General features: G+C 41.9%; 1 protein-coding gene across 1 annotated transcript in view; it reads right to left on the bottom strand.

The window, feature by feature from the left end:
- Positions 1–235: 235 nt before the first annotated feature.
- Positions 236–24,490, bottom strand: part of LOC128733002 (mucin-5AC) — an 81,152-nt gene continuing 56,897 nt past the window's right edge. Inside the window, exons 3-9 of the mRNA XM_053826523.1 lie at positions 19,663–19,829; positions 19,373–19,594; positions 18,837–19,307; positions 12,177–18,766; positions 11,832–12,069; positions 5,914–7,219; positions 236–5,496 (exon numbers count right to left, since the gene is read on the bottom strand). Coding sequence (XP_053682498.1) covers positions 4,907–5,496; positions 5,914–7,219; positions 11,832–12,069; positions 12,177–18,766; positions 18,837–19,307; positions 19,373–19,594; positions 19,663–19,829 — 9,584 coding nt within the window. The 3' untranslated portion in view covers positions 236–4,906. The remainder of the gene's footprint in view (positions 5,497–5,913; positions 7,220–11,831; positions 12,070–12,176; positions 18,767–18,836; positions 19,308–19,372; positions 19,595–19,662; positions 19,830–24,490) is intronic.

The raw sequence follows: 24,490 nt of genomic DNA, 5'->3' as shown, positions 1-24,490 counted from the left end.
TTATCAAAAAAATACTGTGACTTCCTGTCAGTTGTCAGTTTTTCTTAATAAAATTGATGAACGAATTTATTTTGCACAGAAAACAAGTTTAAACAAAAAATTACACTGCTGTTTTAGACGAATAAGTAAAGAAGGATGGAGAATTAAACACATTTTTTTACCTAATATAAACCAGACATTTAAGGCATTCGGATAATTATAACCCCAATATCACAATTTGAATAAAAATCTGTTTTATTATTATTTTATAGTTATTTTCAATTTTCGTTAAACAGTTCTCTTTATACATTGATCAATGGTTTTCTGAAGCTGTGCTCTGTCGCCCTTCAAATCTTACTTGATCGTTTAGTTCACCTCAATATACTCTAATTTGGACGAAAATAATATAATAATAATATTAATAATAGTAATAATAATAATAATAATACGAACCAATCCGCACAGAAGATGCTCCCGGAACATAGGTCGTACATCCAACGGACGAGCACTGATAATGTAGATTAATCAATTTTACTAGTTAAACTTTCAATTCTATGTACACTTCCTGTTTGCAAGCAAACTCTTATATTTATAGATTGAACGGCAACTCTTGGAGTGCGTTTAAATTTGGTTGGTTATGCAGAAAACAGACGGCAAACATAATCAACCATTCTCAAACTCCGTGTGTTTTGTAATGTAAATTTGTTTGCTTTCCGGAGTGGTTTTATATAAATATTAAATAAATTCAGCATTTAAAATAATACAGAAAAAACTAAATTACCTACTTATATAATATCGATTTCACTCTTATAGAATCTCTACAAATTACATTAGTTTGTTGTCACTGTGTTTTTTTCGCTTTGTTCTAGAAAGATAAAGCAAAAAGTCTTTATAAACTCAAAGTTTGTTGCATTACGCTGAATCCTGCAAGGCATTGACAACGCCCATGACGAATTCGTAACCGTATTATCATGTCTTATTTTCACTCTTTAGTTTATTTTTAGTTTTGCTACCATCAGTGCGCTTGCCTTAAAATCTTCAACTGAAAGATTTAAAACGTGACGTTCTCATCTATCACTACTACTAACGCATCACTCTTAAAAGCTAAAAGTTATTAAAATTTACATTTTATATAGGTTTTTGTAACTCTATGCTGCCCGCTTTGATTGAGTTTTTCACACTTTGTTGAAAAAGTTCTAATCCGTGTGTAGTGTTGTGATCGTTATTTTACCGCGCGTTGTCATATCCTCAATTCGAGCTGCTCTTGTGTGAGTGGCCTATCTGACCGCTTACGAAAAATGGCCAAACCACGGTATTTAATGTACAAGGCAAGTCAGCTTCGACGGGATGCGACATTCGTGATTTTTCATTGATTTAGATCGGTAGTCTTATATGCTAATTATTATAATTACAGTCGTTCATTTTCATGAGAACACCTTCCAACTGTTGGTTCTGTTTCACGTAAGTTGTTGCCGGTTTTAAAGGATTATCTTAGCATCAGTTTGCAGGCTTACCAAATGAAATGTATTTGTATTAACTGTTATAAGCATTCCAAGAGCCATAAAATTGTGATCATTTGAAATTGTGAACAAGGCGCGTAAACTTAAGGGCACTGTTTACTCACGTAAGCAAAGCATCTTCGTACAACAAATATAGTTCGCTTTTTACAGAGATGCTGACAAAACTTTTGATTGATTTCAGTATTTTTAACGGTCAATCAACATGGGAGCTTAAAATCTTAGGGACTCTTAAGAGGCCATAGCAAACTACCATCTCATTCGTTGCATAATATTATCTGACGAATATTCCGTCTGTCACAAAAAGATGACAACTCTCAGTCAGACCAAGTGGATGATTGGCCTTAATTTAAACACCCGTTCTGCAGAAAGAAACAGTTTCCCGAAGAGCAATCTCTAAAAAAAATGATTCTTTCAATCTCTTCAAGAGGATTTTTGATGGAAGATCATCATTACGATCAGTATGCTGATTAATTATGATGTTTTCTGTATTTCGCACATCACTTTTTTCTGCAGAATTACTATTTATTCAGAGACAGCATTTATTGCATTTCTCACCTGTGAAGCCGTCTTGCATTATTAAACTCGTACAACTTGTTAAATTGTACAATTAGGTAATATTTTAGTGTTGAATACAAAACACGTTCGTTAGAAAAAATCTATTAAAGTGTCGGCCTGGCAGCCTTTATTTTCTGCAACATTTTACGGCCAGGAAATAAGGTTATTAAATATTATAAATTTCAGTTGTTTTTGCAATTCAAAAACATGCACTTTCCGGGGTGATATGAGCACCATTTTCCTCAATTTTGCGACATATTATGTCACATAACTTGTTAAAAATTAAGCAACCGCCAAAGTTGTTTTCATTTTGTGTCACTATTATTATACACATCTGAACAGAAACGATGAAATACCACGGATGCTCGAGCTACCATTCCTGCGGTGAATGAGGAATGATATTACTTTAGAAGAAGCACACCACTAAACTACAGGATGCTAAAGACTCCTCAAGTAAATTCTAGAAGTGTTGCTCTGCACTATGGGCAAAAACGAGCGAAAAAACAGACGCAATTAAGGTACGGCCCGCAGGCTGATAAAATATAGGTGATCCTATGTAAATTTTTCCGGAGAATCTCGTGGTGCCCACCCCTTTCCTGTTTGCCATCGGGAAGTGCCCCATTTTGCTCATTTTCCCATATTTTTGACATTTTTTCACACTTATTGGACTATAACAAGCTAGACTTCGAGAAAATAAAACTTAAAAACCTGAAATTTTTGTTTAAAAAAGTCTGCAGAATCGAATAGGGTTTACCTCAGTTAGTTTAGAGCACCTAAATTTTATTAGTTGGGTTCCCGTTTGATACGGTCGGCTTGGTAACGCGCGTTCTACCAAAAAAATTATTGTGCACCAAACTTAATAGGATAAGCCCTATTCGATACTGCGGACTTTTTTACACAAAAATATCAAGTTTTTAAGTTCTGTTTTCTCAAAAACTTGCTAGGTATAGCTCAATTAGTGTAAAAGAATGTTAAAAATAGGGGAAAATGAGCAAAATGGGGCACTTCCCGATGGCAAACAGGAAAGGGGTGGGCACCACGAGATTCTCCGGAAAATTTTACATAGGATCACCTATATTTTATCAGCCTGCAGACCTTACCTTAATTCCGTCTGTTTTTTCACTCGTTTTTGCCAATAGTGCGTTGGTAATCGGGTTATTTTACCCTCTAACGGGTAAGACCGTCTGTAGACGGCCTTCGCTTTTTGAGCTCCAGAGCCGAATACGAAATTTGTTTTTAATTGGCAATATGCAAAATGTATTCAGAACAGATTTCTTGACATTTTAATACTAATATCATAACATTCTGACCATGCATTCAAAAGTTATCATTTTTCAAAAACAAAAATTCCGAAAAATTCCAAAAATAATTAATGCGCGAATATTCCCTTTTTTACTTTTGAAGGAAAAGGACATCTAGAACAAAATGATTGACCTAAAAGAAATTTCTATGAGTAAATTTCATGCATTGTTTTAATTTTGTAATATATCTGAATTGAAAAAATATCTGGGCAGAGCGTTAGACATGAAAAAAGAAAAAGAGAAATTGGACTTTTTCTTGCCTGGCACTGCTCAAGATAATTATTTTTGCATGAAAATCAGAACTTAAGGTTTTTTTATGTGTACTTTCATGATAAAATAGTCATTAGCTTGATCGCATCATTTTTACGGTGTTGCCCGTTAGAGGGTTAAGTTCGTATTCAGCCGAAAACAAGAGGAAGACTTGATCCATCATACCCTTCAAGTTAAAAAAATGCTTCCACAGAGTGACCTCCGCTTCACAGTTTGGTTTTTCAAGTAACAAAAAAGAACATTCTCTAGCTATTTAACAAAAATGCTGTGCTTTCCAAGGAAGAAGGAACGGTTCGGTAGATTTCGCTAACGGTAGGAGCAACTTTTAACCGTTCCAGCTCGAGGCTTCAAAGTGGCTGTTAGTTTATTTTTCGAACTGTTAAAAAACAGTGTTGTTAACCAAAACGAAGCACTTGCAACCTCCATTTAGTAAAAAGCTTTTAGTAAAACTTTTTCAGGAATTAGGACATGGTGCCCATCTTGACCCGGTGTGTTTTTGATCGGTTGAAAAACGGCTTATTCTTATCAAATTTTTTCAATTTAACATCAAATAATTCAAATCACAACTGTGCGGGAAAATAAAATGCAAAGCAAAGAACTGTGTAACATTTGCAAGATGGAAAAAAATATCGTTTCATAATATATGCTAGAATATAGGAGACATCAGCCTTTCTGGATTCAGTTCAGAGTGTATTCAGCATTATGCACCTATACGGTATACGGTAAATACTTTTTATCCATTTGAATTCCACTTTTCATTAATTTTTCGTTGGTGAGCCGATGTGCCAGTGATGCAAAATGAGGTTTAAATAATATTTTTATTCGTAGATTAAAGTCCATAACTTTCTACTTCGTCAATATAAAAAGATTAATTAAACAAACTGATTATAAAATAGCACTATTTCTATTCTTGGAATATATCCTAGTTCACATATAACAAATATTTATTTAACAAAATTGTAAAACTGAATTTTAATACCAATTCGTTCCGCAGTATCAATCTCGTACTATCGGAAACTGTCATAAAACTAAAAAAAAACATTCTAAGACCCACAATGGATTAGGTTGGCAATACAGAAGAATTTACAGGCCCGCCGCAAACTGATCTATCCGTTTAAACTAACCTCCTAGTTTTCTTCCAGTTCCCCGCAATAACTTTCACAGCCTGCCATCCGCCTACACTGCTGCTGTGGTTGCCGTTGCCTCGTTCGGAGTATTAACTACCATTACTCCGTGCCCCGGCAGCAACGATTGACTTGTAGCTACAACAGACGAAAGTTGTCAGGATTTGATGATAGTTTTTACCGGTTGATCACCAGCGCTACTGTTACCACTACTGTCTATCGTTGCTGACCCGGCACCTGCTCCTACCGTGCTAGCTTGACTGTGATGGTGGTAGGAAAGAGTTGTCTGGTGATGATGTAGATGAGTTTGCGCATGATGTACTTGCACGTGGTTTAGATGGTGGTTATTGTGATGGGAATGATGCCCAGTAGCATTATTCTCTGGCCCGTCCTCAATAGCCGAGCTAATACAATCACTTATGTCATCGAGGCGGTTAATCAAATGATATCTCCGCTTGTTTGATGACGGAGGTCGCTGCATAGCCGCTGATTGTGGACTGTCCACCAAAAATGATTGATCAAGTGGAAAGTGTAAAGCAGCTTCAGTTTCGTTGCTCTGCAGATTTAGGATGGAATCGATAGCGTTTTGCACCTGCCGACTGATGTCCTCCTCGAAGTTCAAAGTCGGGTGACCACTAGCATCGAAATTAATGTGGTTCAATTGATGCTGTAGTTCATTTGATGCCGCTTGAGATGATGAAGCCTGGAGGTGATGTTTGCCGGAACCGTCGTGTGGTCCGTCCAGTCCTAGAAGATCACGATCAAGATAATTCAACTTGCCACTATGACTATGTGCATGACTAGAGTTATTGAGACCGCCACCGGTACTGCCAAGGCCAATCAGATTAGCATCATCACAGTTTTCTCCCCCTAGACCAGGAGAAGGGAAACAATTTTTGGATGATTTATGATCGGGTAGTGAATCATGATGTGCCGAAGGAACTTCGGTACCCATCATGCCCACCGACCCACACATGCTGTTAATGTTATTCAAACTGAGACTGAGGTTAGTATCAAGCATATCAAGATCACCGGTTGCCGAAGCGAGTAGAATGTCCCCATTCCATGAAGTGCGTTTTGAATTAGTAGTGCTGCCACTATTATTAGTGTTAGTGCTAGAACCGTGTCGATTACCGCCACCACTATCATTAAGAATATGATTACCTGCGGATATCGTATTACTCTGCTGAGATCTCATGCCCCCCGTTACATGGTCCGGAAGATGTTGACTTTGAGTTTGTGCACAGTCTAATAGCCAACGATGGTCATTATCTTGCGATCTATTATTTCCAGGCAAGCACTGCCGTTTCCCAGAGTTTTCTCCATCGTCCCAATCACAGTCATTCGATGTAGTCCAATGACGCTTCTGGCTAAGCTGCACCTGCATCATTTCGAAATTGTTTGTTTTATGGAGAAAGCTCGCATTATCCAGTGCGCTTTCGCCACCTTGAAATAACGCTTCCAACCGTGTTTCAATTAAGTCAACCTGTTTCTCTACAACCGCTTCTGGCGAATTATCTTCCGAACTCCTATTATGCAGCGGAGTCCCACCAAACAATGCTTCCAATCGATTTTCAACCGATTTGTCGGAAGGTACACCACTGGAACCACCAGCACTTCCACCTACACCGGAGTCTTGCTGCTGGGAATTGAAAAAATCCGCCAATGGAGAGTCCACTTGAGTTCGACTAACACCGTCACTTTCTTTTTCTTCGCTGGTGGGATTGAAGAGATCATCAAGTTGCTTTTCTATAATCTCCTCTTCTGGACTCTTGACGTTTTTAGATACATTTCCACCCCTGCGCTCATCAGTAAGATAGTTTAGTTCTTTTTGGATGCATAACCACTCATCATAGGGTTCGGTAGGCTTAGTTACTTCCGTGATTTTTGCTCCACTAGTTCCGCTTGCAGAACATTGATCTTCGCCGACGTGATTGAAATAGCTTAGCGAAGGCGGGGGTGGGTGAGCTTGTGGTTGAGGCGCTTTTACACTGTCACATTTTTTCATAATAAAACTGGGCGTGATCTCACTTTCGATGTCATCAAAACTATCGAACTCTTTCTTCAGCACATCCGATGAAGGCCGCACCGTGCTGGACTTTAAAGGAGACGTGCTCAGCTGCGGATGATGACGATAGGCTACCAGATCCTCTGTGGCATTGCCTTCTATTTTTATGTTTTCCTCTTTTATAACCGCTGAACAAACTACCGGTTCGGTATGTGAAGCGGAAGCCATGAGGGAATTTGCAAAAGGAAGTTCTTCCTTTTTGACCTTACTTTCCTCTTCAGTTGCATTCATTTGTTGTTGGTACCATAAGTCCGGTGGCTGAGAGTCTAAGTTTAGTGGTAATTCAGGTATTGTTGGATTCAGAAGGTCGTTAATATTCAGCTGCATCTGAAGAATTTCTTCTTTGACGTCCGAGATGAGCATGCGGTCTACCATCATCAATTCCGTTGTACGTACGTGGCGCTGTGAAAGAGGAAAATAAAGTGGTTAAATAATTTGTTATTTATTAACTAACTAACTAACTAGATAACTCGCAACTAACGGTCATTTTTGTTTCACTATATATTTTTGATACAGATCCGTCCAGCTAGCTACGAGGTATGATGCCGGTCTAACAAGGCAGTCGTCGTATGCTCGAATCTGGGCTGGACGGTGCCGCTAGTCAGTAGAATCGTTGAACTAGCGTCTGATTTTTATACCCAAAGCTTTGCTTCGCTTTATTTATTTTGATTTAATTGGTGAATCGAATCATGCTGGTGTGGGAAAGAGCTACATTTTATAATCGCTACTTTTTCTCATCGTTATGAGCATGAGTTATTAGTTGGAGCGATTGACAGTAGACAGATTCCAGGATTGCCTCCTGTAACGACTCTGTATATTGATTAGCCTAACGCCTAATCAATGTACAGAGTAAGTTAAACAACCTCTTCGAGAGCTCCTAGGCAACAGATCTCACACTCAATGTAGCAAAGACTAAGGCTTCTTCGCGACAAAATTTGGACACCCCTAAACACACAGTTTCGGATATACATTAACCATGAGTAAAATATTTTGCACAGTGGTAGACGTATGTCTGTTCTTTCTGAAAATATAACACTTGTTTATATTACAAGCACTCAGCGTAAAATGGCGTCGAAGGAAGGGCAGGTGCGAAAAGCTATTGAGTGCGGTCGCAATGAAAATCCGGATCTCTCGTTAATAAAACTTGCCAAAAAGCTTGGATTTCCTTTAAGCACTGTTCACAGTGTTTTAAAATCGTTCGATACTCGCTTGACAACAGCTAGGAAGAAGGGAAGTAGAACAAAAACGGATCTGAGGAACCACCACAAGGATGCGAAGGTAAAACAAATATTACGGAGGAGACCAGATCTTTCTGTACGTACCATTGCTCGTAAAATAAAAATGTCGCAAACATTCATGCACACTTCTAAGTAACGACAAGGCATGAAGTCTTTCAAGGTGAGGACTGTGCCAAACCGTAATGATAAGCAAAATACGACGGCCAAAACACGCGCTCGTGTGCTTTATCGCGAATATTTAACGAAGTTTTCATGCGTTATAATGGACGATGAAACATATGTCCTAGAAGACTTTAAACAGCTTTCTGGTATGTCTTTTTACACTGCCATGAAACGGAATGGCATTGCAGAGCATTTTAAGACAACGAAGAAAGCCAAGTTCCCCAAAAAATATTTCGTATGGCAGGCCATATGCAGCTGTGGTCGAGCAAGCAAAAGTTACATAACTACGGGGACGGTTAACAAAGAAAACTACCGTGAAGAATGCTTGCAGAAACGATTGTTACCGTTCCTATACACCCATGATGTACCCTAGCTGTTTTGGCCTGATTTGGCATCCTGTCACTACGCCAAAGATGTTTTGGAATGGTATGATGCTAATGGAGTCCTTATTGTACCGAAGGAGGCGAATCCACCTAACCGTCGAGAGTTACGCTCCATCGGTGGAATTGGGCTTTGGTGAAGAGAGAGAGAGAGAGAGCTGTCCCAGCACAAACAACAAGCAACAACTAAACTATAGATAAATTTCGAAAATTTTGGACAAACGCAGCTAAATTGGTTGCCAACAAGTCTGCACTGACCCTGGCAAGGCATGGCAAGGGTAAACTCCAAAGTTCGCCAATTTTTCATGCAGACCAAATAAGCAATGCTAATTTGTTTGATAATTATTAACGATACACACATAAATGATATAAAATTGTTTCAAGGATTAACTAGCAAATTTGTTTTATTGCAAAATTGAGGTGTCCAGATTTTGTCACGAACAAGCCTTAAGTCTGTGGTCACCGTGATAGTGGAGGAAGTGACTTCATTGGTGCAGCAAGCAACAGGGATGTGCCATCTCTATCGGTAAACGAAGTTAACGAAGCCATCCACCGACTGAAGAAAACCGAAGCAGTCGGAGAGGATGCCATTGGAGCAAACTTATCAAAATGGGACCGGACGAGTTGACCAGCTGTCTGCATTAATTGATTGTTAAGATTTTGGATACGAAACGACTACCGGAGGAGTGAAAAGACGGGGTTATTTTCCCTATCTACAAGAAAGGTGATAAGTTAGATTGTGAGAACTGCTGAGATAAATACGTCTAAAATGAAGTATATACTGGCGGGCGGGACCGAGCGCGATAGGTTTTGCTTAGACAGTAGCGTGGCAATCGACAGGGATGAGTTTGAGGTAGACGACGAATTCCTTTATCTTGGCTCACTGGCAACAATGGACAACAATACTAGCCGTGACATTAAAAGGCAGAAGTTGTTTGGGTCTACTATGAACTCCACAAATACTTGAGGTCAAACGATCTGAGCCTCCGTACAAAGCGTACATTGTACAAAACGCTAATTAGACCGGTTGTTCTCAACGGGCATGAAACGTAGACACTGCTAGAAGAGGACTTGCGAGCACACGGAGGTGGCGGCGTGCAAGAGCACGGTTCATAGAAGCGAAGAATGAACCACGAGCTCGCGCGTCTTTACTGCGAACCCAGTATTCCGTGGCTAAAGCTGGACGGATACGTTGGGCAGGACATGTTGCTACAATCAACGATAACTGTGCTGCAAAAATGGTTTTCGCATCAAATCCGGAAGAGACAAGATGAAGAGGGGTACAGCAAGTGAGGTGGCAAGACCAGGTGGATACCACCTGCTACGGACCGTATTACATGGAGGAATTACGTTACGCAGGCCTTGTCATAAAACGTAAGGCCAACTAAGTAATTGAGTCTATGGTAGTGAACACTCACAATCCCACCAACTTCACAGTAGCGGGACAATAAATCGGGCAGATGGAAGCCTTTCAATATCTTGGTAGTAAGACAACGCTCGATGGTGGTACCAAGACTAATATAACCATACGGATCAGGGAGGCCAGGGATGCTCCATCGTCGATGTCATCAACGGTGGATAGCAACAGAAATTCGAAAACGTACATGGAAGTAGGTCGGATACAACTTGAGGAGAGGAGCGAACGAGATCAGAGAAGCACTCAACTAGAATCCGCAAGGACAACGAAGAAGAGGCAGACCCAGAGGATCATGGTTGCGCAGCTTGCCCAACAACATTTGGTCTGTTGATGAGAACCGTTCCTGGCGACAGGCGAAAGCCATGGCGGGTAACCGCTGTCAGTGGAGATCCTTGCCTTTATTCCTTTGTTATGCTGGACAGGTGGACATGGACCAATAAATAAGTAATTCAATAGGCACGCGTAGGTATTATTTCTCGGTAGTTTTTTGAGGCTCAACAATCAATTGTAATTGCAATTTTGTAACAATTTTGATGATAAAAGCCATCATAAGAGTGAAATAAAGCCATGCTATTGGGCCACTGGTCTGTACATCGCTTCCTTACTGACTAGGAAGTTCATATCCCCAACGACAGTATTGATAATCATTACTGCTGTGATCGGGATGCGATGTTTCCCCCTTTGGAGAGCCCGCTTTCTACGTTTTCGAGGTTAGGGATTGGTCTGGTATTGTTTGCTCGTAGTAAGCAGCAACTTGAATATGGGTTCTGGTGCTCATCCGTGAGCAGAGGTACATTCTGGATAAAAGTTATTGATCCATTCATTTTGTTCTGGGGGATAATAACCATTCCAAGGTATGTTTTAATCAATTTAGCGTAATAAATCAAATAACGTAAAATAAACAAATTAGACTATAATGCGACCGCATGAGCGTATGGTAACGTAAAAAAAGAACCATCAAGGATGTATAACGAAATGCGGCGCGACAAGAGGGTTAATTGAAGTAAAAATTCTGTCCCTTATACTTTTACTAGTCAAATAGAATCCATCACGGCCTTGACTTAAAGATGTTATCGTTAAAACATAAAGTAGGTTATATTACGTCGTATGTACGACAGAGGGGCTTATTCTGCAAGGCTAGTGCCGTGCCATGGCAAATTTTAATTCGCTACTTTTCGCCTCTCGTTCAGTATTAATGTAGTCGAATCGGATGACGTGGAATTTTAAGACGAACTTTTGGACGTATGTGATCTGTCACGTCATTTCCCACTAAACAGTTTGATCTCGATATCTCGATTTCAACTGAAAAATACGAAATCATATCTGAACGAAAAAGTTATATTTCATGCCACGTAACATTTAAGTACCAAAGTGGAGGCAATATACGTGCGAAAATTTTGAGAACCATTTGTAATTCTATCTTGCGTGGTTCTAGAACACGCAACTTAATACTCCTGAATATATGACTACGATATAACATAATATTGCAATCATCTATTATACTACTTTATAATTTACAGTCATGAGTTGTATTTGAGGATACACACGACTGCAAAACAGCTAATTGTTCACTTTGTTTACATATACTCTAATCATCAATTCCAATGTAAAATTGACATGCATACGATATAATGTGAACTTTCTATTACAATCTTGTGCTATCTGGATTGCTTTGCAGAATAAACCCTACTGTTCTTAGCATGGATCTCAAAGGTACAAGAAAAATCTATTGTAGATGATTGTAGACGGCCATCTGCTGAAGCCCAATGGTTTATAAATCAAATCAATTCGACGATGCGAGTCCAGTAAACACTTACCATCGATTCCTGCATCAGAAGCCACTGATATTTGTTCATCATGTTCCGGTAAACGGTGGGAAATTCGAGCGCCGCTGCTTCGAAAGCATCCTCCTCTACTTCGTTCGCTTCGCACCGCTCTTCGAACATACAATGGTAGCGGATTAACCGTTTCACCGCATCCTGTTTGTTGGTAAACGGAGTGCAGGTGTCCGGCCGAGTGCAGGCATCCTGATCTACCGAAATTTGTCGTTCGAATCTAAAAATCAGGTGAAATAAGATAAAGCACGTTAGTAATGTATGATCGCCTTTCTAGTAAATATACCGCCTCAGGGTTGACTGATAGCGGTTTAATATCACACTCACAAACTTGATCGCGGCACAACGACTGGCTTAGGGCAGCCTGGTATGGTGGTAGTAACAATGGTTGGCGCAGTGGCTACCACAGGTGTCACAACGGTTGATGAAACTGGCACAGGAGTATCGCTATTGTTATCTGACGAGCTCATAATGGCAGATGTACTGGTAATTGCAGATGCAACGGTAGACACCGTTACCGTAGTGGTTGTCACTGGCAAATGATGTATGGTGGCGGAGGACGTAGTTGAAACCATTGTACAGGAGGTGGGAACTATTGATGAAGCCATCGTAATTAACGGTGGAGGTACGTTTGTCATTGGTTGCGAAGGTTGTTGCAGCTGTATGTGAAGAGATGGATTGGCCTGGACAACACCACCAGTTGATGGTACAGACATTACGGTATTCTTGCACCCAGCCACTGCTGATGGAAGTGCATTAGTCAGGATCGCTTGAGATCCGCTCACTATCACTATTGATTGGCCGGTGTAGTTTTTGTTTCCTTGATTAGGAGGAACTGGCATGGATGATGGTACTAGTGGTGGTGGTATCGGCGTGTTTGAACGATGCTGTTGTGTGGACAGCAATGATGGTGGGGGCGTTGAGGGAAGCTCAATTTTTGTAACGCTCATAGAATGAGAACGTGGATGTTGCGGCTGTGTGGGAACCAGCGAAGGCATTGGAATACTGGTGTGAGGGTTGCTTGACAGCGTCACATTTTTATTGTTCAAGATTAGTTGATGCTGGGTTTGTTGCGGTTGCATTTGATTTTGCTGTTGTTGTGATTTGGTGTTGATTTTGATAATCGACTGATTGGATGCTGCAACGGACGTTTGACTGTTCATCATAGTTGTGTTAGGTGGTAGTGCCGAGCTGATCGGAATGATTGACGTTCCCGAGGCCGACAGTTTTGGTGGTTGGCAAACTTTCGTCTGTTGAGATTGTACATTGCTATTTGTAATTGTGATAGACATGGACGAGCTGGTACACGTAACTACCGAAGAGTTCGCACAACCACTAGAAGCCGGTAACATGAGATCCTGTTTGACGACCTGTGGTGAATTGATCTGTATTGGCGATGGCAGTGTTTGCATATTGGCTCCGCCCTGATACATAGCAGCGTTAGCTGATGTTGGTGTAACACTGATCGGTGATACAATTGCCTGTTGTGGTTTCGGGTCATTGCTGACAATGGCTGCTGCTGACGTGGTTGATCCAGATGACATCGTAGCTGGTAGAGGAGGTGCCACATTACCTGCAGCCGCTACTGCGAGAGCATGTCCTGCTGGAATGGTTGGAATGATTTTTCCGGTTGCCAAAATTTTCTGCTGTTCAATAAACAATCGTTGGAGGGCTTGCGTTATTTCCGGATCTGTCATGGCCTGAATGTTCGTAAGCACTGGCAGTGGTTTGTTGAATATTGGATTGGAGGGATCAAAATCCGCCGGAATGGTTAATGTGGCTAGCAGGTTTTTGTTTTGCAATTTCGCTGAAAGCTGCTGAATTTGATGCTGGACACTTTTCAATAGTTGTTGCTTTTGGGGTGTTAGCTGGATGGTTTGAACTCTCGGGACGACACTGGGAGTTCCAATGCTGTTGGTGGAACTGCTTGAGGTTCCTCCTGCAGAATTAACACTTACCAATGGAGGCATCTGGTGCGCTACTGGCTGCATTTGAGCAGCGGGAATGGAAGAGGCAATGGGAGCCTTTCCTTTTTTATTACTGCTGGTGCCTAAATTACTACCACTGATTACGTTACTCGGTTGAACACCCACGTTTACACTGCTACTACTGCTATTGTTGGTACTACCAATGGTGTTGCTAGTAGTGCTGCTGCTGTTGACGATGATACTGCTATTGTTGCTATTAAGGTTATTACTGCAGTGAGCATTCGTTCCTAAAGTCGCATTGTTTACAATTAGATTATTGCACTGGGTTACTCCGCTTATAGTATGACCAGCTGGTCCCACAAGGTTAGTTTTGCCGATTGAAGCCTTATTGATATTGGTTCCACAGTTATTTGTGGCACCGATTTGATGAATCAGCTGCTGAGGTTGAACTTGTGCAACGGGTGGTGGATTCGTCACAAAATTGTTCGGATTCACTGTACCAACAATTTTGGTTCCAATTTTAGTACCATCTTCAGCCAAAATTGGTTGAGCATGCTGACCAGGCTGAAGGATAACATTCTGCGGCAGCCCACTACCGACCGGATTCACTTTTACCAAACTCTGCGGCTTAGTCGGTGGCTGTTTGTCTGCCTTTTTTGACCGACTTCGTTTAGGTTTTTCTGGTTTCACTGGATTGATTACCTTCTGTGTAGTCATTGTCTGCACTGGCACAGCTGTATTATTCGCCTTGAAATGTGCACTGTTTTGGACAGCAACTTGTTGGTTTTGTTGTTGTGGCTGCATGTGCGACACTTGAGTTTGAGGCTGTGGTTGAGGTTGGATTGATGGGGGTGTTGGTTTGGGATCGCTGGATTGGGTAACTTGGCCAATATTATTGAAATGTATTTGACCCTGCAACAAGCACTGTGCCAGCTGTTGGGCATTGATGCCCGTTGGTACGATCAATAGACGCTCCATTGGCCCGAGAGCAGCTGTAGTTTGACCAGGGCTCATTTGGGTAATTTGGTTAGTTAATGTGTTCAGAGAGAACAGCTGCTGATTGGGACCAACTTTGGGAAGTTCCACAAATTTCGGGGCATTCGAATTGATTACAACCGTCTGTTGCTGAGATTGAGGCGGATGCTGAACCACTGATGTTACTGGAGGCGCAGAATCCGTCGTAATCACTTCGTGTTTTCGAACTTCCTTCAAACTTTGTGTTATGCCCGTGACGGCATGCGTATGTCCTAGCGTTTGATGTTGCTGGTGGACTAGATGAGGAGCTGCCGGAACCGGTTGTTGCATGATGTGCAGAGAACTGTTCGTTGTTGTTACATTTGGGTTCGCTTGAGTATTGAAGGAAGTAGCCATTATATGGCCGGTTGCCGTTTGCTGGTGCTGAGAACTGGTAACAATTACGTTTCTATGCTGGATTTGGCCGCTAACGGTGGCCACTGTTTTGGAAGGGTGTTGCTGAATTACGGGACTTGCTGGTTGCTGCTGATGAGTAATGAGTGGAGCAGGCGGTAAGGGTTTGGAAGGCTCATTCACCAAGCTAACATTTCCAAGTGCACCGGACAAAATTGCCTGCAGAATCATTTGTGACTGGTGATCCTGAGGACTATTAACGTCGTGCTTTAAAATGAAATGCCCGTTTTCACCTAGTGAAAGGCTTAGTGCTCCGGTTAGTTGCGATAAAATACCTTGAGCCGTTGGCTGTTGCTGCGGTTGTTGTTGAATGGGAATTTGAGAAATTGCTGGTGGATGTTGAATTGGAGCAGTGTGCATTATCGGTTGGTTCACCAGCGGTTGTTGAATTTGACTGGTCATCGTAGGAGTTGACTGCGCTTGTTGCAGCTGAACTGTCGAAGACACATTCATGGGCACTGCAGCCTGCGGCTGAAATTGCGGCGCATTCGTTTTGCTACTGTCTAAAATTGGGGTGATCTGAATCTGATTATTAATCATCCCTTTAGCTGTTTTGTTATTATTCACTGTTGTTCCATCGATCTGTGATATTTGTATGTTCCCGATTTGAGTTGGTACAGTAGCGGTATTGATGGGCGATTCCAACGGTTTTTCCGCTAGTTTCTTTCCATTCTTTTTACCACCACCGGATTTCTTTTTACTGGGCGTCGTTACGGTGGTTTTACTTGGGGATATCACCATGGAAGTAGTCATCGGAGAAGCCAATGCAGAGGTTGTGACAATTGATGTACTAAAACTAGTTGAGGTGGTCATCGACATTGGTTGACTACTGGGATGAGCGCAATGTTGGCTTGGCGCACTGAATGACGTCGGAGTCGATGGTGTTGACGACGCTGCAGCCTGGATTAACTGATTTTGAATTTCGTTAATCTGGCTTTGTAACGTCGGAGTCATTTGTGTGTTCAGGACGTTGTTCATTAGACTGTTGACGCAGAGAGTATTTGGCGGAGTGGTAATTGATGGTGTGCTGCTGGTAACAGTTTGAACGGTTTGGGTTGGCGCCACTGTTGCTATACTAACTACTTTAGCCTCATCCAAACTGTTACCACTAGATGATAGGCGAGGTATTGAGATCGTGTACGGCTGGGCCGAGTTTGGATCACCGGATGAATCGATGGTGATCATAAACGGAGGTGGTTCTTGGGGAGGCTGTTGATGTTGTGCTTGCTGCTGCGGAGGGTGATGAGGCGCCAAAGGCTTAGTTGCCATGACATCACTGGACGCTGAGACCTTAACTTGTGCATCTTGTCCTTCCAGGCCGGAGGTAGGAATTGAGATTGTGTAAGGAAAATCCATGTTTGATCCACCAGCGACACTGGCCGGAATTGTGATCATAATGTCTGTGGTTGCTGCAGAAGCAGACGGTGCCGCTGGTGGAGACATAAGCTCTTTTGGCGCCGGTTCATTTTGCTGCATTACAACATTGGCATAGTCTGAACTTGCCTGCACTAAAGGTGGTGGCTGTAGATTCGATGGCGATTCATCGGTATCCATGAAATCGTCGTCCTCGATACCAATCCCGGAAATTTTCATTAAATTAGCTAAATCTAACTTTCCGGTTGCAGTGTGGGTATTGCTGTATGTAGGCGACGTAGGAGGTGAAGACACTGGTTCGGTGTATGCTGTGGGAGCGGGTACAGACGGAATTGAAACTTGGCTTGTCACTGGTACACTGGGAGTCACAATGATTGGAGCGGCAGTTGCAATCGGAGGTTGCGTGACTTTCTTTTTCTTACTTTTGCGTTCTTTCTTCGGTTTCTCCGGTTCGAATTTTGGCAACAGTTGATGCTGTGGTTGCTGAATTTGAACCGGGACCTGCGGTGCTATGGTATTTCCGGTGAAAAAATGTTGCTGCTGCTGCTGTTGGTGCTGCTGTTGCTGTTGAGAAGGTATCTGTGTTGTAATAATCGGTGTGGGTTGTCGAATCGGTTCCTGAGCAGAAGACGAAATGATTTGCGTAGTTTGCAACTGACTGTCCAAGGACGAGCCAGTGATTATTTGTCCCTGTGCAGCTTGGTGTGCTTGGTTGGTATTCACAGCTGCAGTTATCGTTCCTCCTGGTTGTGCAGTTGTTGTGAATTGAATGTTCGCACCACTCATCACTATTTCGCCGGCTTGACCCGAAGAAGATTGCGTTACCTGAGTCGGAGGTGGCGGCGATGTAAAGGTGGTCCCACTTGCAGCCGCAGCTGCCGCTAATTGCGAAAAGTTTGCACTGCCAATCTGGTTTAGATTTATATTCTGGTTCTGTAAACTAAAACTACCCACACCCTGCTGAAATTGAGTTGGCAAGGATGTCAGCAATTGTCCATTGAGTCCATTTGGCACTTGGATTTGTGTCAGATTCCCGTTCAATTGGAGGTTCTGAATTTGAGCTACTCCTTGACTGAGCAAATGCTGATTAATAGCTGCCGCTAGCTGCTGCGGTTGTCTTTGACCGGACAAACCCTGAATTTGGGTCAAGGGAACCCCCTGACTTGTTTTCAGTCCAGGTATATTTTGCTGCACCAAATTCCCTTGAGAGGAAACGATAAACGTCGGAGCTGCTGCCAATTGCATCGCTCCATTTGTATTCAGTATTCGCAGCACTTGTTGGGGTTGTGGTTGTTGCAGTTGAGGTCTGGTATTGTGGATCACCAAACTGGGAGTGGCTATCTGCGGGGCGGGCGGTCGCAGAATAAGCTGAACGCCTTGAGGTGTATTTGGATGTACAATAACGGGCATTTGGTTGAGCAGCAAAGGTTGTGCGTTCAAATTACCCGCCGGCAGGATTATGGAGCTCCCATTCTGAGGAGTTGGCGTATGAGTCCCAGTGGGTGTGGTTTGCGGTGTTGCTACCAATTGCGGCTGTTGGGTAGTTGCTGTGGTTTGTGGTTGTTGAGCTTGATGTGCAGTTGATTGGGTTAAATACTGCCCCCCACTAGTAGTCTGTGAGACGTGAAGTTGTGCCGGCATGTGGGTCATTACCGTTGCCATCGAAGTCTTGGGTTGACTCATGACTGTTTTGCTTCCGCTGTAACTGAGAGAGGTAGGATTATAACTAACTTGTAGCTGTTGCTGCGGACTTTGATGGGCAGAACCCGGCGACGGGGATACCGACGGTGTAACTGGTTTTGGCAAAATTTGTTGTGGACCTTTCTGGTGCTTTTGGCTGTGTCCTCCACCTATCACTCCACCTCCACCACCTATGATGACCGTTCCTCCTGCAACTGACATAGACGCTGGTGAAGACGATGCTGATCCAGAAGACGGAGAGGACGTTATGATTTGCTGAATGAACTGTTGCTGCTGCGTCTGCTGATGGTGCTGGGGCGTCGTAGGCTGATTGTTAAGCGTCTGGGGTTGGGGCGAATGCGATATGATCGATTGACGGTTTTGCAGTTGTTGGGATTGTCCCTGAATAGACGCTTGCTGCTGCTGCGACACTGATGGATGCTGAGTAATAAATTGAGAACCTTGAAATATTTGCACTATTTGATTGCCGGCGCCCATTACAGGATACTAAAAATGAAAATGAATAATTTAGATATTCAGCCAATGAAAGAATTTATATAAAACCGTAAAAACTTACTTGCTGCATAATAGGTTGTGGCGTGGGAGGCCTTAGCTGGGCAGCCCCAGTAGCCGATACTCCTGAGCATGGATGCCCAGCAGTAGCTTGGGAAGTTGAATGATTTGCACTGCCAACGATAATACTGCCGCCCAAACCACCGTGACTGCTAGTGGTGACCAGAATTTGACCTCCGTTGGGACTCGCAATCGGGCTCGGGCTGGCGATTGGACTTCCAACAAAGGATACTGTTTGCGGTTGATGTTGCTGTTGGTTTTGCTGAAGCTGCTGCTGTTGTTGATGCTGTTGGATATGTTGCTGCAGAGCTTTTTTCGCCGCTTTCGGGCTACAAACCGGAGTGCCGATTGTAGTCCCATGACCATGAGAAACATGGGATTGAATAAAGGTATGCTGCTGTTGTTGTTGTTGTTGGGGAGACTGAAGTAACTGCGGCTGATGTATCACAGTTGCCGAAGAGGATTTGCGGCCCTTCTGGAAGCGAAAAATAAAACTTGTATTCATAGCTTATTTTAAGGTTCGCCGGCAAGCCAGATTACCTTGTTCAATGAGATGTTATTGGAACCCACTAGTGTCGTATTAAACTCATTGCCAGGTATGGTAGTGATACTGTAAGTAGCCGCCCCGGCCGGTGACTGTGTCGGACTTGGCCGGTACACAACCGTGCCTGCATTCGGACTATTATTACTGAGCTGTTGTTGTTGTTGTTGAGATTGTTGGTTAAACGATTGACGTCGATTGGTGATTCCAATTTTTCGATCCTGTCAAATGGCAGTAAAATTTTGCTTGTATCAGTAACTTACGGATGATCAGCAAACAGAAAACCTACTTGCTCCTGAGTCACGTGGCTGATGCTACTGTTAGTTACCAGCAAGACATCCTGTGCTTGTTGCTGCTGAAACGGTGACTGTGACGGCGAAGGCTGCAGTCGTGGGCTCGCTGGTATCGATGGTGATGGACTTGGTGTTAGAAATGGACCCGGAGGAGACAGAATACCTGTGAGTAAAAGGAACAAACGAAAGATTTTGTAGTCATTTTTAATACAGAACATTCATCGCTCACTGAGACAGTTTATAAGTTGTTCATTCTAAGGACCGAAGCCAAATCACAAAAAGATTAAATATTCCCCAAGCTTGTGATTTTTTGATCAACTTGAATATTTAGCTTTTTATGATTCAGCTATTCGTAGATAAACAAATTTTCTTACCATATATCATGATCAACACATTAAAAGCTGGACTAGTGTGCTACACTTATGTTACGCCTTTTTGTATAACATCGCAAGCTCAAATAAACATATTCAGTACAAATATCTTAGGTAAAAGGGATTTTAGAAGTACCCCACTTTAACCAAAATCTAAATTTTTTATTTGCATTAAAATTATTAATAGACCTGCATCTAAGAATATATGAAAAATATTTTAATGCACGTTAATCGTTAATTGTGACTGATTTCAGTACTTCGGTTGTCACTGTTTTTTTAGATTATCCACACACATATTCATATCTAACTGCCCAACAAATGTTAATTATATTGTTTAGTTTTAAATTCATACAAATTTTCAACAGCAGTTTCAAAACCAATTACCTAAGCACAGTGCCGCCTTAACGTAAACACTGAATTAGAAGTTTGTTGTAATGGTCATGTTACGATAGATTGTTTCTAATTTTTCATGACGTGAAGATTGAAAATTAACAAACAAAGCGACGGCCAAACGTTCTTAAATAAATTGCAAATGACATTTTCAGGAAACAGTACCTAATTGCTTCAGAACAACAAATGTAGTGTTATGAAACATGCAGCAGTTTGCGATATGCTGCAGATTTCAAACTGAAAATGAAAGTATGTTAATTGACAAACTTATCACAGTTCATTCTCGAAAAGCTAATTATTTTTAACATCTCAGCGCAAAGAACGGCATGGGCGTCATTCATGAAAATCCTCTCACTGATAGACAGGAAACTGCGCTGCTTCACATGTCACTCGCATTTCACCGGGAAATCTCCAAACACAACACAGTTTGAGCTAGGCTCTCAAACGGGCTTAACCATCACTACCACCAACGCACACGGTTGGTCCCAAAAGCAGCATGTAACATTCCACGACATTTTGGCTGACTTTTCTTTGTTTATCGATTAGATTGGCAGGAATATTTATGTTCACGTGTATGTGTGGGACATCGAGATTGAGAACGATGAAATTGTTGTTTTTGTTGGACACGTTTTCATCCAATGTAGGATTTGAACAATCAGATCTTTCGAGATAACAAAGCCAATTTTCAAATAAGATTGATGCAACACGCGGTTCTAAACTAATGTGAAATTAAATCTCCTCATTAAAGCGGTTTAAATAAACATACAAAGTACTACTTCGTTTATGAAGAAAAGGTATTCTCAATTGTCATTATATGAAGACAAACCCGCTTTTGTTTTTTCTTGTGACAAAAGCATTCAAACGAAACAGTTTAGGGTACAAGAAAATTGTTGTTTTCCGTGTGAAATATTTCTGCAAATAATGTAGATGTTGACCAATTCGATTTGATGTTACAATAATAGTAAGCTCTGATAGATTATTTTTAAAACCAAATCAAAATTCACTCTGCACTACACTGCTATTCGTCACAATGCACACGCAAGCCAACAGTACATTTACTTTTCACTGTCTTTCGTCTAGCGGAACACTACACCCACGGCACAGAGCGCAGTTCTATACGGGCTAGCATCCACGACAGGATAACTGTCAGGGAAACAAGGACGCCGAGAGCGGAAATTCTCACGCACGCATTCATTCAAGCACTCATTCAGTTACACTCACTATCGTTCCACTCATCAACTCTCTAGGCCACGACAAAAATCGGCGGTTCTGCACAATCGGCGAGAGTATCTCGCACGACGCGACGGCGGGATTGGAATCCTACGGAGAATAACTACCGTGAATTAATGTGTGCTTGCATTAACGTAACTGTTATTCTTCGTTTTGCTTGGTTTCCAGTTTCCACAAGCTATTCGATTCGATAAAGCAAACCTAGCACATAGTTCCGAGAAGGCTTGCAAAGCAAAATACATGACGGTCATAGAATGGAATATTTTAAAGGGCCCAATAAAATGCGTTTGATTTTCTGTGACACAGACTGTAACTCTTTTAAGGTTTGCAAACGCAACAGTCATGGTTAAACGAGTGTTTTCAAACAATTTTCATCTGAAGTATTCTCAACGACGGAGGCAAATAGTTTTCTTGCCTCGGTTTTGAAGTAGGACTACTTCTTTGATTTCTATATTGGGGTGCACTTTAGAAAAACGAAAAGGGAACATGTAACGAAAAGTGGTTATAGTTTGCACGCTTATAACTCAGTCATCCGTCAATAGATTCTAGAGATATTGGTATCAATCGAATGGAAATTTTTCAAAAAATCCATTACAACACAGTAGATCACACGTTTCCCTAACAGACGTTTAATAATTGAGAAAATATGAGTCGAATATTTAATATTTAATTATTTGCATTTTTTTGCCTTCCCACGTCAGTGCTTCCCTAGCATGGATGACAGAAATATATACGAGATGAGCTATGGGTTAATCTTCCTTATGATTGTATTTAATTTACGCCCTATACAATCCGATCGAAAATTATTGAGCTTCAGCTGTTGCTGCTTCTCCGGATAAGGCAACAAAGACTTGCAAATTCACCAAACGAGACGCCAACAAACCGAAGAATCCATCAACTCATCCGCCAGTGAACGATATAGTTTTTGCTGCTATGCCTTTTACTGCGCATCGTCAGCGGTCAGCGGCTTTCGTTACTCATAACATCATAAACATAAAAGTCTATCTTGATTACAGATCCTACCAGTAGCGTTTGTCCGATAAACAGTATTCCCACCATTAATCCACACACCAATAACCTGACTGATGGAAGAAAGTAGACAATGGACACCACGAGTCAGAAATTTGAGAATTCGAGATTAACAAACGGACCTTTTCAGGTCCACCATTTAAATTAGCTGAAGAGTTGAAATTATGAATTTCTCACATGTAAGAACACAATTCTTTACCCTTTCGTTACTCGCGCCAACTCCGATTTATAGGCATGCTAAAACGTAACAGAATTCACTCGAATACTAATGCCACGAATTGCTCTACATTCGTAGTCCTACTTCAAGCCTGCGCCCGTGCCACTAAGCATGGACCCTTGTACTTTTTGGCACTATTTTGTCACTGTTTTTGTGACCAAAGTGTGTTACTTTGAGTAGTATAATGCAGTTTACTTTAGGAATTAGTGAAGGATAACTACCCAAAATGGATCAAACGCTTATATCTGATTTGCAATACAACTTGTGCGACGGTTCTAGAAAAAGTAGAAAAAGTCTGGATGCAGGCAGTTATTGGCTCATAAGATCCAAAGGTTGTCCGATGGAATCTCGGTTGCAGTAGTCCGGTAGAGCGGAGGGCGCGTTGTGAATGTTGTGATGCACGAAAGTTCATAAAAGAGGCAGGATGGTCGATGAATCGATCTTGTTATATAAGATCTTTGCACCACACACACTGCTTGCTGAACCTTCATACGCTACTCAAGTGTCTGAAGATCCAATGAACGACAACGATCGGGATACGGTGGCAGATTTACTGGATCGCGCCATGGTAAGTCCCTCAACGGCAGCCTCAGGAAACGTTTTTGCACATGTTCGATACGCAGATTCCACGACAATTGATAGGGGCACCGAACCAACCAAGCATTTTCAATCAACAGGCGTACTAACGAACAGTACAGTGCAAGCGATGAAACCGAGTTGCCGGGAAGCTTTCGATATTGCCGTGGTATGACGTAAGTTGAAGGTGAGTTTAGCGTCAAGCAGTACCTCAAGATCATTGACTTGATCGACTCTTATGAGTACATTCAGGTGGTTGATGCGGTAGAAAGTCATCATTAGACATTTTGCGATGCTGATAATGAACCACGTTTTCAGGGTTGAACCAGTGGTGTTACAACTCCCCCTTCAGTAGCGGTCAATCTCCATTTCTGAACAAATGGTTTTAAGAGATTCATATGAAACATGCCTCAGGTTTTCTTGGTTTCCGGGTGTCTAAGAATATATGCATCGTCTCGGATGATCAGGTGTATCTCGTAAGGCCGTTCATACACATTGAAAAACTTTTTCACCACTGAGTCTGATTCCGATGACATAGGGTTAGACTATAAAAGCACTAAATCACCTACACTGAAATATACCGATTGCTGATTGGCCCCCTGATTCCTGCGTTTGGCTTTTTTTTTAATAGTTTACAGCGTATGGTCTATATTCGGGAGATTTAATTAGCTCTCCCACTGCACCCTTAGGCAAATTCCCATATTGCAATTCATGAGGTGTAGCCCAACTGCGATGATTTTGTTGGCAATGTGCGCGACATAATCTAGACAACTCGCGCATCGTCCGTTCCACTGAATTTGCTTGTGGATGGCGTACAGATGTTCAGATGGGATCAGTTTGATCCCATGTTCCTTCAAAGTCCTGCTCCAAAACTTCACGGGAACCTGTGTCCCTTGATTGCAGAGTACAGCCGAAGACTTACCGAGTAATTATATGCGTCGATCTAGCCTTTTTTCAAAGTAGGCTGATTAGTGAATACATCGATAGCTACAAAAACGTAGCGAACTCCTG

Source organism: Sabethes cyaneus, chromosome 1 (genome assembly GCF_943734655.1).
Source record: "Sabethes cyaneus chromosome 1, idSabCyanKW18_F2, whole genome shotgun sequence".
NCBI lineage: Eukaryota > Metazoa > Arthropoda > Insecta > Diptera > Culicidae > Sabethes > Sabethes cyaneus.
This window is presented reverse-complemented; position numbering and strand designations above follow the sequence as displayed.